The sequence below is a fragment of the Aphelocoma coerulescens genome, chromosome 12 (genome assembly GCF_041296385.1).
Source record: "Aphelocoma coerulescens isolate FSJ_1873_10779 chromosome 12, UR_Acoe_1.0, whole genome shotgun sequence".
In the NCBI taxonomy this organism is placed as follows: domain Eukaryota; kingdom Metazoa; phylum Chordata; class Aves; order Passeriformes; family Corvidae; genus Aphelocoma; species Aphelocoma coerulescens.
In genome coordinates, this window is record NC_091026.1 from 6,917,399 (window position 1) to 6,930,884 (window position 13,486).

The window sequence follows — 13,486 nt, forward strand, 5'->3', positions numbered from 1 at the left end:
AGCTCAGCGGTGCCCGCCAGGCTGGGCACTGGCGTTGAGGCGAGCCCAGAGCTGCCTGCTGGCTGCCCGCAGCTGGTGCACGGCGTCCTCCTGGCTCTCCAGCCACTGGGCCAGCGCCCGCACCGACTGGCTCTGCAGGACTGCGGGGAGAGGATGGGGATATGTTGGAGGTACACAGCCTGGCCCCCCACAGTTCCCCGTCTCCCCACCCTGCCCAGTGCCACGTACCACTCAGGTAGATGGCCAGTGTGGCCAGGACCAGGCTCGACAGTGCCAGGAGTGCCAGCAGGGCCAGCAGCAGGGGGTGGCCAGGGCCGAGGCAGGGGCAGGGACTGGCGGGGGGCACGGGGCGCAGGGTGGGCAGGAGCTGCGGGGGCACGGGGGATACGGGCCGAGGCGGGGGCCGGCGCAGGCTGCTGGAGGGAGCCGGGCCGTTGCCTGCAGGCAGGGGAGAGAAGGGGTCAGAGCCTGGCCACGGGCACAGCCGGGGCTAGCACGGGCCCCCGCAGTGCTCTCACCCTCTGTGCCCTTGTGGCCGCCCGAGGCCCAGTGCAGGTCGCTGATGGACTCCACGGGGCGCAGGCTGATGGCTCCGGACTCGCTGCTGTCAGGGTCCCCTGGCTCTGCCGGCACGGCACCCTCGGCCCTTCCCATGCTGTCTGCTGGAGCGGAGGCAGAGGGTCAGCCCGTGCCCTGCCCACAGCCCTACCTGCCGGGAGCACCCCTATGGGACCAGAGCCCTGCAAAGGAGATCCAGCCTTGGCAGCCCGGTGCTGCACCAGGGAGGGCAGCCAAGGCTGGTGTTCCCTTGGCACAGCCCTGCAGCCACAGTGGGCAAGCACTGGCTGTGTCCCCCTGGCCCCACCGCTGTCATCGGAGCAGTTAGCGGGTGCCTGGTGGCCACGATCCCGGAGCCTTGTTAGTGGGGCTGGAATCTGGCCCTGGCTTGGGGGCAGGAATGTGCCACCCCCCAGCCAGGATAGCCCAGGCACTGTGGGACCGGCTGGGCCTCCAAGGGCCAGCTGGAAGCTGGTGGGCAGGTGCAGGGCAGTGCCAGTGTGTGGTGTGGCCTGGCTCGCCCCGCAGGTACTCTGCTGCTTGGGGGCACACAGATGGAGATGCAGGGTGTATGCTGTGCCACGGGGGCCTGGTGCCCATTGCCCTAGTGGGCACATCACACGGGACTGAGGGGGCTTTTTGGAAGTAGGCATTGCTCCAGCACTGTTTTGGGAAGCAACCGTGCCTGCACTGGGGTAGAGGGAAAAGATTATTTCCTAGGTGTTTGTGTATTTTTGAGCAGTGGGCAGGGCCCACGCACTGTGCCCTTGGCAGAGCAGGACAGGCTGGCACCGTGCCCACTCCCAATCCCTCCCGGGGTCAGTGGCGTGTCACAGGGCAGCGTGGCGCCGTGCTGCTGCTGTCCTGACTGTGTGTCACCCACGGGGCTGGCAGGCGTCAGGGCATGGGGGCCTCAGCTGGTACCCAGGGTCCCCTCAGACCCTCCCCATGGCCCTACCCTTGGCTGCGGGCTGCCCCATAGGTACCCACATCACCCCTGCACCCACTTCCCCCTGGTGGGGGGCACAGCTGGTTGTGTACAGTTGGTGCAGGGGGCTCTGCCAGCCAGCTGCCTGCATCCTCCCCAAACCCTGCTGCCCTACACCTGCAGCCCTCCAGGACCCCCTTCTTCCCTGGGCAGGCATCTCTGCCCACAGCCCCCATGGCAGAGGGCACCATCTGTCCACTCCTTCCATCCCAGCCCCACAGTCTCATGCCGCCCGGTGTCCCCTGGGGTGCCAGGGCCCCCACCAGCCCCAGGCCCACTCCCCAGTGTACCTTCTGCAGCCTCCCTGGGCATGGCTCCCTGTGCCCGGGCAGTGTGAGCGGGCAGTGAGGTGGTGCAGGGCCCCCAGGAGCTGGGCACTGGGTTCCCGGTGCGCCAACTGCGCCGCTTAAAATAGGACAGTGAGAAACACAGTTGGGGGGCGATAAAAATAGCTGTGGGGAGGGGGGCCTGGTGGCATGGTCAGGGCTGCTGGCAGCACAGTGGCAGTGGCAAAGGGACAGCAGGTTGTGGCGGTGCCCCATACCCCCTTTCCCAGGATAAAGGGGCTGTCAGCTCATGAGATCAGGGCAGAGCCCATGCAGGAAAACTGAGGCACTGTTGGACTCATCCAGAGCCAAAGTGGGGTCTGTGCTGCTTCTCAGCAACAATGGCAACTGTGCCTAGCCTGGGGGCACCACAGAGTCCCCCAGCTTTGCCCGCAAAGAGCACGCCAGCTGTGCCAGGAGAATTTATTTAATAAAGTTAATGAGACCATAGGAAGTGCCAGCAGCAGCACTGCTGATGTAGGGGACCATGGCGGTCCCCGCCCTTGGTCACCAGCCCCACGTGCCCTGTGGCAGGCAGGTGTCTGAAGATGCAAGATCCTTGTGCCCATAGAGGCTGTAAGCATGGGTGGGCACCTGGCAGGAGGTGGCAGGGCTGAGCCGGACCCGCTGGGCACAGCCTTCACCTGCCCAGCCGCGGTAGCAGTGGCAGCGGAAAGCAGCCGGCGGGCCGGCACCGGGGCCGAGGTGCAGGAGGCTGCCCAGGTCGTGGGGCTGCCGGCGCACGCAGCGCCCGTGTCCGTGGCACTGCCCATAGCTGCATTCCCGGGCTGCTGCCGTCACGTTGGCCACGTAGGGACCCAGGATGGACACGAGGTAGTGGCGCAGGCTGGCACAGCTTTCCTGGGGAGGAAGCACCAGTGAGAACCCACCCTGGCACTGGAGACCCTCTGGCGAGCCCTCCCTGGTGGACACAGGGGATGTGGCCATCCCGTACATCCCATGCCACCTCCTGCTGCCCACTGCCTCCAGTGCAGCGGGGGGCCATACTCACAGCTGAGCGGGAGTAGGACATGTCTCCCCAGAGCACAAGTCCAGCCGCTCCCAGTGCCGCACTCTCCCCGATGGTGTGCACCAGGTCAGCCTGCCGGGAACAGAGACGTGACCGGGCTGGGGGACACAGCCTCTGTCCCTGTGCCAACCAGAACCCTCCATCACACCCACAGCCAGCTCCGGCCCCGCAGTGCTTACCAGCTGCAGGAACCGGGACGAGCGGCGGTAGGAGAGGCGGGAGTAGGCGACCACAGGCAGCAGGCCGTGAGCCCCGAAGGCGGCCACGCGCAGGGCCTCGCGCAGCCGGTGGTGCACGTAGCGGTGGCGCAGGGCAGGTGGCAGCGCCGGCGGCAGGTAAATGCTGGGGTAGAGGGCAGAAGAGGCGGCCCAGAGCCAGCCCAGATGGTTGTTACGCTGCACCTCTGCCGGCTGGCACTGCCCGGTGTAGTTTGCCTCCTTGGCCCAGTTGCTGTTGAGGCAGTCGGGAAAGCGGTAGAAACCCCAAAGCCCCCCAGGGCGTAGGGCTCGGCCCACCAGAAGTGTCTCCTCCATTAGAGCCTGTGCCGCCTCCTCGAACTCCAACTGGGCCAGTCGGAGCTGCTGCCGTGCCGGCAGGATGCCGTGCTGCTCCCGCACCCACTGCTCCGAGGCTGTCCGGTACATCTTTTTGGCCCCCCAGTTTTGGGCCCAGAGGGGCCTCCACTCCTCCCAGTCCACCACGGCCAAGCCATGGAAATCAGGTCGCAGGAGGAGGTGGATGTCCTCGGCCACCCTGTCGAGGTGGGCACCAAGAGGGACACGCTGGGGGATGCCCCCATTGTGGGGGACACCCTGCTGCGACAGGTAGGGGTACAGCCCAAACTTGTTCTTGTAGAAGATGGTGATGTTCTGGCCGGCAAAGTGGCCACCCTGGTTCTCCATGATGCCGTAGTCGCTGAGGGGCAGCCCCACGCCAAAGCGGTGCTGGCAGCGGCCAGTGGGGATGTTCCACACCACGGCAAAGGGCTGGCTGCCTGCCAGGGGCTTGGGTGCTGGGCTCTCCTCACTGCCTGTGCCCAGTGCCAGGCAGGCCCACAGTGCCAGCACCAGCACCATCCCACCTCACCAGCTGCCTGTGGGGCCGGCACCCTGCGAGGAAAGGAGAGCTGTGGGGGTGAGGCTGTGAGATGCACTGGGCACCCCAGCAATTTAGGCACTGCCACCCGAGCACATGGTGGGCTAGGATGGGCCACAGGGGCTGGGCTGCCCTGCAGGGATGTGCTGCCCACCCCAAAACTGGACAGGACTTGGTTACGCTTGGGGGTTTCAGACCCCTCCTGCCTCAGCACTGCCAGTGTTACTTCTGCCTGCTGCTCTCTGGTGCTGAGCTCCTCCTTGCACCACCACAGCCATGACACAGCTCTGGAGTGGCACTGCAAGCCACTGACCCTGGTGCCTGAGTTTCCCAGCTGGCTCCCAGTCCTGCCTGAAGTGGGGGCACCGTGACTCCCTGGTCCCCGTTTCAGCACAGTGCCTAGCCAGGCTGGGTGATCTATTGAAGGACTGAGTCCCCCGAGAGGTACAGTGGGACCAAAGGGGCAGCTCTGTCCCTCACAGCCCAGGCAGGGCCAGAGGGGTCTGGTGCCCCTGCCCAGTGCTGGCCAGCTGCCCAGAATGAGGGGATTAGGCAGGGAATGGGCCCAGGGGCCATGTGATGCAGCAAGGGCAGTGCTAATCCCTCGTTGCGAGGCCGGACGCTCTCTCTGACCTTCCCGTTCCCATGCCTCTGGCCCTCACTGACGCCAGCTGCCTTAGGGGGATTTGGCCCCCCGTGTCATGCAGTGCAGGGGACCCGACCCTGCAGCCCCACCACCATGCCCTACTCCCCCAGTGCCCCCCCAGCCAGCTTGTGCCTCAGTTTCCCCAGGCTGCTCAGTGAGAACAGCTGTGGCCATGCTGGAGGTCACCACACACCGTCAGCCCCAGCTGCCCCACTGCACATCCCGAGTGGAAGAGACACTGGTGGGACTGGGAAGCACTCCTGGGGACTAGTGCCAACCCCACAGCCTGGGGTGGGCCTGGCTCCCCACCATACTGGTGGTTGCAGAGCCCCAGCCAGGCGAGCTGGGGGCAAGGTGGGAGTAGAGGCAGCATGCCCAGGTAGGGCAGGGTATGGGAACCACTTCCCTGCCAGCACCACCCCCAGCAATGGGATCAGGGTGAACCAGGGAGGCTGGGGAGCTGGTGCCAGCCCTGAAGAATGGCAGGCAGTCAGGCAGTGCTGCGGCGGGCAGCTCCCACCCGCACTGCTTTTAATCACTGGCTCAGTGGGGCCCCAGCCCCTCAGATGTCCTTCTTCATCCAGAAGATGGGGAGCCCTTTGGCATCACGGTGGGGGGTTTCCAGGAGGCTCTGCTTGCTGCTCTCAGCCAGGACACCCCTCGCCCAGATCACAGTCGGTGGGGGAGGTGGTGGGGGGACAGTGAGGGGTGGGAGGGGAGGCGGAGGAGCAGCGGGTACCCGTGGCCTGGTGGTGGTGGCAGTGGCAGCCCCAGAAGGGGTGGAGAAGAGCCGCAGCACCTCAGAGGATATAGCAGGGCTGAGAAAGGCCACGCTCTGCACCGGCTCACCCAGGACAAAACCCAGGTGGGCATAGAAATGCTGCTTGTCATGGGTGGTGAGGTGCAGGCAGCGAAAGCCCCGGGCCCAGGCCCACTGCTCGGTGGCCTCCATCAGCCGCCGCCCGTAGCCCTGGCCCCGCAGCGCCCGGGCCACCACCACACTCTCCACAAAAAGGTCATGGGGACGGCCGACCACGCGGGAGAGTCGGGCATGGCCCACAAGCTCGCAGGGCCCCTCCCGAGCAGCAGGGGTCTCGCTGGGGCCCCGGCTCCGCAGCAGCAGCAGGCAGGCAGGAAAGGCGTCCGAGGAGCGCTGGAGCGTGTGGAGCCGCGACGCCCGGCTCTTCCCCCACTCCTCGCCCAGCAGCTTGGCACAGGCTTCCAGCAGCTCCGGCCTCTGGTGCAAGGGAACCAAGCTGAGCTCCTCCGACACGGAGCCCATTCTTCTCACTGACAGGAAACCAAGCAGGTCACAGCTTAGAGGCAGTAAGGCACAGACCATGCGTGTGTTCCCCCCAGCCCGCCACTGGCCCCAGCACAGGCATGGTTCCCCAGCAGCACAGCCAGATGAGTTCATGGAAGTTCGGCGGGTCCAAGGTCAAATGACAGATTCATGGCACGGAAGTGGCACATGGTGCCAGCTCCGGGAATTCATGCCATGAGACCTGCAGGAAGGTCTGGCACTGCCAAACCAGCAGAGTGGCAGGAGGCACAGTGCTGGCCTTGCCTCCTCCCCAGCCCCTGCCACTAGCTCCTGCCACCTCGGCACCGGTCAGACCAGCTAGCTCATCACATGTGTGCTCAGTGTCGGGGTTCTGAGGAGCAGAGGGGTCAGAAAACCCCTATCCTACAGCGTGCTGTGGGGTCCCCTCTCTCAGCCTGGCAGTTCCCCTTGCGAAGAAGAAGCCCCAGGCAGAAGGCAGGAGGAACCACCATGCCAGTTTATTAACTACGATTGAGCAAACTGCCCCACTTCCCCTCTGGGGGTTGGGGAGAGCCTGAGCCTGTCCTCCCACACCCTAGGGTGCCCCCCAAAGTCATCCCCCTAGCTGTGAGACTCCTGACTCACAGCCCAGCCTGCACTGTCCCCTTCAAAGGCCAGACCCCACCAGCACTCCTGAGTGGGTGATGGTTTCCTTCTATCTGCCCAGCAAAGCCATACCACGACTCCAACAGCACCTGCCTGCCACCCACCCTGCCTGCACTCACCCTGCCTTCACTAACCCTCCCTGTGCTCACCGTGATCGCACTCACCCTGCTCAGTCACCCTGCTAGGTCACCCTGCTCACACCCACCCTGCTCACACTCACCCTGCCGCTGCTGCCGGCTCCCTCGCCCTGGGTGCCAGTGCAGCAGGAAGCAGCCCAGGGTGATGACCAACCACAGCGCCTGGTTCTGCTTCCCCGGTGTGAATGACACGTCTGTCCAGGGCCCCACACGGCACCCGTCACTTCCCACGCCGCAACCCCACACTGAGCACTCACCCAGCCTGAAGGCCGATTGCTCCAAACCACACAGCACCCACACGTGGTGCAGAAACCGAAATGGCATCACCCAGCTGATTGCTGCTCCCACCTCATGGCTGCACCTCCCGAACACAGGTACCCACCCCACCACTGACCATCACCGACCCAACACTCACCTCATTACTGACCTGTTGTTAACCTGCCATTGACCCCATCTCCGACCCCACCACTGATCCATCACTGACCCCATCAATGACCCCCTCACCAACCCATCATTGACCCTATCACTGACCCATCTTTGACCCACCATTCACCCCAGCATTGACCCATCACTGGCCCACCATTGATCCCATCACTGACCCCATCACTGAACCCACCACCGAGCCCCTCTCCCCGCCCTTCTCCCCTTCGCACTCCCCGGCCCCAGCGCGGTCCCGCCCGTACCGTTCCCGGCCCCGCCGCCGCCGTCACTTCCCCCGCCCGGCCCCGCCCCGCGCCGCGCCCTCTGCCGGCCGGAGGCCGCACCATCCGCGGCCCCGGCGCTGCCCGCACCGCTCCGGGCTGCTCCCGAATTCCCGCAAGGACTCACCGAGCCTTGGCCGTGGCAGGACGGCGGCACACCCTACCCTGACCTGCCCAGCCCTCCGCAGGGTCTCCAGTCCCAGGGACACCAAGCCCTGCTGGGCAGACCCGCATTGCCGCAGCTCGGCTCCCTTCTGGAGCAGGGCTGTCCAAGGCTGTTTTGAGGATGTCCCATCTTCATGCCCTCCCCTCCTCTCCAAGCAGTGGGACACTGTGCGGGAGCTCTCCATCCGTCTCTTTCAAGTCGTGATGGCTACGGAGAGCACCACAAAGAAGGTGATGAAGAAGGAGGTGCAGGACAGCCTGCTGCTGCTGCTCTTTCACCTGCATGACCAGGACACGGGTGAGGCCAAGGTGGGATTCCCAGCCTGGCCAGCCCTTTGGGCAGTGCAGTTTGGACCCTTCAGATGTGTCCCCATGAGTTCTATCTTGCTCAGTTCCTAGGCAGAGCTCCCCTTCCTGACCACAGCTGCCTTTCTGCTCCTGCTGCCCAGATGGATGGGGAGGTGGGTTCCTTGTCCACCCAGCTCCTTCCACACTGCCCCTGGCATGGGTTCCTGCAGCCTCAGAGACTGAGCAACAGCTCCACAGCAGCCTGGGGCCACCAAGACCAAAACTTCGTAGCCCTGACAGGCTTCCAGCCCCAGAGGGTGGCTCCTCTCGTCATGCTCTGGGGTGCTGAGCCTGGGGGCAGCTTCACTCCCCAGCTGGTACATCCACTTGCACTGGCTGGGACAGGCTCTCCCTAAGCCTTTTTCCTTACAGAGACCAGTGCGGGGCTTTCCCACTGTCCTTCCCTGACTCCCGCTGTGCCAAAGAGAAAAGAGATTGTTCGTGCATAATAAAATTCTGCACAAAAGCAGATTTTAGCTCTTTAGAGCATCACCTGTCCCAGACAGAGACACTACCCAGCATGGTCAAGGACAGGTCCCTGGGACTCCACAAAGGACATGGGACGGGACCAGAGGCCATGCCCGACAATGGGGGCTGGTTAAGGGTCCCTGAGGAGCGGAACGAGTTGATCATAATTTCGGAAGTAGCGACCCATCCACTGTCCCCGTCACCACGGGGGGCTGCCCGCTGTGGGACTGGGCCCGAAGGGCCATGGAGGGCAGAGGAGGCAGCGCTGGGGGCCCTGGCCTCTGACAACCGGTCCCGGCATGCGGGTCCCCGGCAGGAGTGGCCGGTCCCTGCGGCAGGGACGCCCCTGCTCGCCCCGGGGCACCGGGACCGGAGGTGCGGGGACAGCGGCGGGGAGCGACACCGGGGGTGGGGCTACGGGCCGAGGGGCGGGGCGGGAGCGTGACGTCACACCGAGTGACAGCGCGGCCGCCGGACGGAGGCGGGACAGGGCGCGCTTCCGGAACCGGGAGGCGGCGCCGCAGGGCCAATAGGAGGCGGGATGCTGCCGCCAACAGCCAATAGGCGCTGCCGGGGGCGTGGCCTGAGCCCGGCGGCCGGCGGGGGGGCGCACGTGCGGCGGCAGCATGGCGGCGGCGGCGGGCGGCCGGAGGGCCAAGGCCCCGCGCGGGGCGGCGGCACGGCGGCGTCCGCGGTCGGCGGTAAGAGCCGGGCCCGGCCAGGTTCGGAGGGAGGCGAGGAAGGGCTACCCTGGCGGAGTCGCCGCCGTGGCGCTTTCGCTGCGCCCGTCCCGTCTCGTCCCGTCTATCGCCTCATTTTGTTCCGCAGGCACCGGGCGCCGATGGGAGACGGCGGGCGATGGTCGGTCGGCCCGCCGACGAGGAAGTGTCTAGCGATTCCGAGACAGAGAGGTAAAGGCTGCGCTCGGGGAGTGCCGGTACCGTAGCGGGGTTCCGATACCGGGAGATGCCTGTACCGGAGCGGGGTGCCGATACCGGGAGATGCCTGTACCGGAGCGGGGTGCCGATACCGGGAGATGCCTGTATCGGAGCGGGGTGCCGATACCGGGAGATGCCTGTATCGGAGCGGGGTTCCGATACCGGGAGATGCCTGTACCGGAGCGGGGTGCCGATACCGGGAGATGCCTGTATCGGAGCGGGGTTCCGATACCGGGAGATGCCTGTATCGGAGCGAGGTGCCTGACCGGAGGGGGTGCCGGTAGCTGCGGGATGCCGGTACCGATGCTCACGAACACGTGTCCCTGCAGCCCGTTGTTGGGGCGGCGGCGGCGAGAAGCAGCGGCGGCGGAGGAGGAGGTGGACGAGACGCCGCAGGAGAAGAAGCTGCGCTTGGCCAAGCAGTACCTGGAGGAGCTCCGCCAGCTCGGTGAGTCCCGCTCGGCGCCGGTGCCCCGGCGGGGCGGCCCCGGGCGCTGAGCCCGACCCTGATGCACTGTCCCGCCGCAGAGGAGGAGCGGGCGGAGGAGGAAGAGGAACTCGAGCCGGCGGATCTCATCGGCGACCGGCTGAAGGAGGACGTGGTGAGCGGGGGGGCGGGCGCGGCCCCTCGGTCCCGATGACGGCAGCGGGCTCTGTCCCCTTCCCGCGGGACCGGGGCTGAGGCCACCTCTGCTGAGCCTCCCGCTTCTTCCTCAGTTGGAGCAGAAAGGCCGGCTGCAGCGCCTGGTCGCCAAAGATGTAAGTGCCCAGTGCTGGGGGTGCCGGACTGCAAGTGCCGGCTTTGGGGACACTAAGGCATGGCCAGCACCCCACGGCCCTTCTCCCTGCTGCCGGCACCCTGGAGGAGGCAGGGTGCTCTGCTGGGGCACTCCCATGCCTGGGGAAGGGTCCTGGGCAGCCCAGTTCACATCCTGCTGTTGCTGCAGGTACGGCCTCCAGATCCAGCCAGGATCCGTGTGCTGCGGGGACACCAGCTGCCTGTTACCTGCCTGGTCATCTCTCCTGACGACAAATTCATTTTTTCTGCTTCCAAGGACGGCTCTCTAATCAAATGCAAGTGTTTACCTGGGGCTCTGACTGGCTGTTCCCCAGCCCAAACCCTGCAGGGACTCAGGTGTCCACTGAAGTGGCTTGGCCCTTGGCTGTTCTTGGATTGTGCATAATTCCAGGCTCTGTGGGAGACTCATTGGCACTTTTGGGTGTGGTGGGAGGCTCCCAGAGGGTGACTGCAATGCCTTTCCTGCAGGGGAGGTGGACAGTGGGAAGAGGCTGTGCACGGTGCCAGGGGGGAAGAAAGGCACGGAGGAGCGGCACATGGGGCACGCATCCCATGTCCTTTGCATGGCCATTTCATCGGATGGCAAGTACCTGGTACGAGGACAGGGGGTGGGGAGGTGGCCATGGGGAGTGTTCTCCTGGGGTCCTGGGGGTAGGGTCTCATGCCCAGATGTTCCTTACCAGGTTAAAGCAGCCCCTACCCCTTGCTGGGTCAAGAATGGGTGCCTAGGACACCCAAAACCCATGGAGTGGGAGTGGAGGCAGGGGTGGGCTATGGGTCTCCAAGGTGCAGGTCTCAGGCATCCCCTCCTGTGTGCCAGGCTACGGGAGACAGGAACAAGCTGATCATGATCTGGGATGCAGCCACCTGCAAGCGCCTGCACATCTTCACAGGGCACCGTGACGCCGTCTCGGTGAGTTGGGGGCACTGGGCACGATGCCTGTGGGGCCAGGCAGCTGTGTCCTCCTTGGCATCCCTCACTGCTGTGCCATGTCTGTCCATCTGTCCCCAGGGCCTGTCCTTCCGAAAGGGCACACACCAGCTGTACAGCGCTTCCCATGACCGCTGCGTCAAGGTGTGGGATGTGGCAGAGAACGCATACGTGGAGACCCTGTAAGACCTGGGGGAATCCCAATCACCCTTCCAAGGGGTGTGCCAGCAGCCTTGAGGAGGTGAGGGGGCAGAGGGTCATGCTTGCCACAGCTCTTTGTCATCTCCTTCTCCAGGTTCGGACACCAGGACGTCATCACGGGGCTGGACAGCCTGAGCCGGGAGTGCTGTGTGACAGCGGGGGGACGGGATGGCACCGTGCGGCTCTGGAAGATCCCTGAGGAATCACAGCTTGTGTTTTCTGGGCACCAGTATGTCTGGGGTGCAAGAGGGGGCTGTGAGCAGGCATGTCCAGCTGGGGCAGCGGTGTGTGGCAGGAGCACCCTGGGGATGCTGATGCCCCGGTGAGCCCTTGTCCCCTAAGCAGGATCCCAAAGCACACTTGTAACTCTGGCAGTTGCTTCCCTTCACAGGGGCTCCATTGACTGTATCCAGCTCATCAACGAGGAGCACATGGTGTCTGGCGCTGATGATGGGTGAGCACAGTGCCAGGGTGGTGCCTGGGGCGGGCAGGGTGCCCCCTCAGCCCCCTCATCGCTCACGTTCCCCACAGGTCTTTAGCCCTGTGGGGGCTGACAAAGAGGAAGCCGCTGGCGCTGGCTCGGCAGGCGCACGGGGAGCAGGACGCCCAGGGCCTGCAGCAGCCATACTGGATCTCGGCAGTGGCTGCCCTGCGCAACAGTGACCTCCTGGCAACAGGTGTGTGGCACCTACTTCTGGCAGCTTGTGGGGCAAGTGTGTCCTGCTCCCATCCCTGGGCTGGGCTGCATGACAGTCTCCTCTCTGTACCCCAGGGTCCCACAGCGGCAGCTTGAAGCTCTGGAAGTGTGGTGAGGGATTTCGGAAGCTGGAGCACCTCTTAGACATCCCCTTGGTACGGATGGATGGATGGGCAGGTTGGGAATTCTAGGGCTGGGCTGGAGGGTCTCTCAGCAGGGGCTCCCCTTCTTGAGCAGCAGGAGAAGCCTGTGGGAGTCCCTCACCCTGCCCTGTCCCTTCACCCTGCCCTGTCCCCTCCAGGTGGGTTTTGTCAACAGCCTCAAGTTCTCAGCAGCTGGTGACTTCCTGGTGGCTGGCATTGGGCAGGAGCACCGGTACTGTCCCCCCTCCCTGGTGCTGCCTGGGGGTGCAGCTTCCCCCTCTTCTAGGTTTTGTTGGAGGGTGACCCCCCATTTCATCCACAGGCTCGGGCGGTGGTGGAGAATCAAAGAAGCCAAAAACAGCATCTGCATCATCCCCCTGAAGCAGAACACAACAGCTTCTAGCCCTGAGTCCCCTGGCAGCTCCTAGCCCCCTGTCCCTGGAGCCACTGGAGCAGGTCATTGTGCCCTGGAGCTGTCCCCCACATCCTTGGTGCAGCCACCACCCTGAGGTTGGTAGGATGTGAGTGGGGATTGTCACATGGCCCCTGATCCTGCTGGCCCCTGTGTCTTGAAGTGGCTTTGCCCTCTGCGAGGGTCTGTCCCCTTCTCTCAGGTTTGGCTGTACCTGAGCTCTGGAACAATCCATTTTGTAAAAAAAAACAAACACCAAAACCACTTTATTTACATAAATTACAATAAAAAAAAAAAAAAATCACACTTTTGTTCACAGAAAAAGTCTACTCTTAAAAACTTGGTTGGGCTCAAATACCTTGGTCCTGTTACTTGCCCTGAGCCTCCAACAGCCCCCCCAGGCTCTGCAGGGGCTGGGGTCAGCGGGCATTTGTCCACCTCTGCTCCTGCCCTGTCTCCCACAAAGGGATGAGAAGCGCCACACACAGTGAGGGAAGCAATGGGGGGCTTGGGCCCAGCCCAGCCACGCTCGGTGGCTCTCCTGAGGCCGGAATCAGGAGGAAAACGTGAACCTGCAAAGCACTAGGGACAGGGTGACGTGGTCCAAGGCTTGGCACAGGAGATGATGGGAAAGTAGGGTGGGCGATGGGGCGAGGGCAGCTCCATGTGTGGCACCACAGCGAGGGAGCGGGAGGTGCAGCGTGGATTGGCGCAAGCAAAAAGCAGGAGGTGGAACGTGGCTCGGTGAGAGGGAGTCGAGTTGTGCGCCGGGGCTGGGGGCGACAGGCAGGGGATGTGCCCCGGGGCTGGCTGCAGGTGGTGGTGGGTCTGCACCAGGGCTCAGTGCAAGGGACAAGGAGAGGGTGTTTGTGCCGCAGCTCAGTGTGAGGTCCGTGCGGTGTGCACTATGGCTCAGTGCGAGGGATGGGGGCATTCACCGTGGCTCAGTGCAGGGGGTGTGGGTGCACAATGG

The 13,486-nt window shown here is 64.6% G+C and overlaps 4 protein-coding genes across 6 annotated transcripts; 1 reads left to right on the plus strand and 3 right to left on the minus strand.

Annotated features, from left to right (window-relative positions):
* Nucleotides 1–3: 3 nt before the first annotated feature.
* LSMEM2 (leucine rich single-pass membrane protein 2) lies at nt 4–1,858 on the minus strand. Its single transcript, XM_069027470.1, has 4 exons — nt 1,837–1,858; nt 519–659; nt 229–438; nt 4–140 (listed from the first exon to the last, which is right to left on the minus strand). The coding sequence occupies exons 1-4, from the start codon at nt 1,856–1,858 to the stop codon at nt 4–6; spliced, it is 510 nt and encodes a 169-aa protein (XP_068883571.1).
* Nucleotides 1,859–2,290: 432 nt separating this feature from the next.
* HYAL3 (hyaluronidase 3) lies at nt 2,291–4,750 on the minus strand. The gene is made up of 3 exons (XM_069028179.1): nt 3,082–4,750; nt 2,885–2,974; nt 2,291–2,733 (listed from the first exon to the last, which is right to left on the minus strand). Exons 1-3 carry the CDS (start codon nt 3,976–3,978, stop codon nt 2,380–2,382), a joined length of 1,341 nt encoding a protein of 446 aa, XP_068884280.1. The 5' UTR covers nt 3,979–4,750; the 3' UTR covers nt 2,291–2,379.
* Nucleotides 4,751–4,765: 15 nt separating this feature from the next.
* NAA80 (N-alpha-acetyltransferase 80, NatH catalytic subunit) lies at nt 4,766–7,280 on the minus strand. Of its 3 annotated transcripts, XM_069028182.1 has the most exons (3): nt 6,968–7,020; nt 6,794–6,878; nt 4,766–5,933 (listed from the first exon to the last, which is right to left on the minus strand). In XM_069028182.1, exon 3 carries the CDS (start codon nt 5,923–5,925, stop codon nt 5,206–5,208), a length of 720 nt encoding a protein of 239 aa, XP_068884283.1. In that variant the 5' UTR covers nt 5,926–5,933; nt 6,794–6,878; nt 6,968–7,020; the 3' UTR covers nt 4,766–5,205. The 3 variants fall into 3 exon arrangements, with proteins under 3 accessions (XP_068884283.1, XP_068884281.1, XP_068884282.1); XM_069028180.1 differs by having other exon boundaries at nt 6,794–7,280; XM_069028181.1 differs by having other exon boundaries at nt 4,766–6,878; nt 6,968–7,026.
* A 500-nt stretch (nt 7,281–7,780) lies between these two features.
* RRP9 (ribosomal RNA processing 9, U3 small nucleolar RNA binding protein) lies at nt 7,781–12,797 on the plus strand. Its single transcript, XM_069028327.1, has 16 exons — nt 7,781–7,874; nt 8,981–9,093; nt 9,221–9,303; nt 9,660–9,778; nt 9,859–9,932; nt 10,048–10,089; nt 10,278–10,404; nt 10,598–10,722; nt 10,950–11,042; nt 11,142–11,242; nt 11,356–11,490; nt 11,653–11,715; nt 11,793–11,938; nt 12,034–12,113; nt 12,260–12,333; nt 12,424–12,797. The coding sequence occupies exons 1-16, from the start codon at nt 7,781–7,783 to the stop codon at nt 12,527–12,529; spliced, it is 1,575 nt and encodes a 524-aa protein (XP_068884428.1). The 3' UTR covers nt 12,530–12,797.
* Nucleotides 12,798–13,486: the final 689 nt, after the last annotated feature.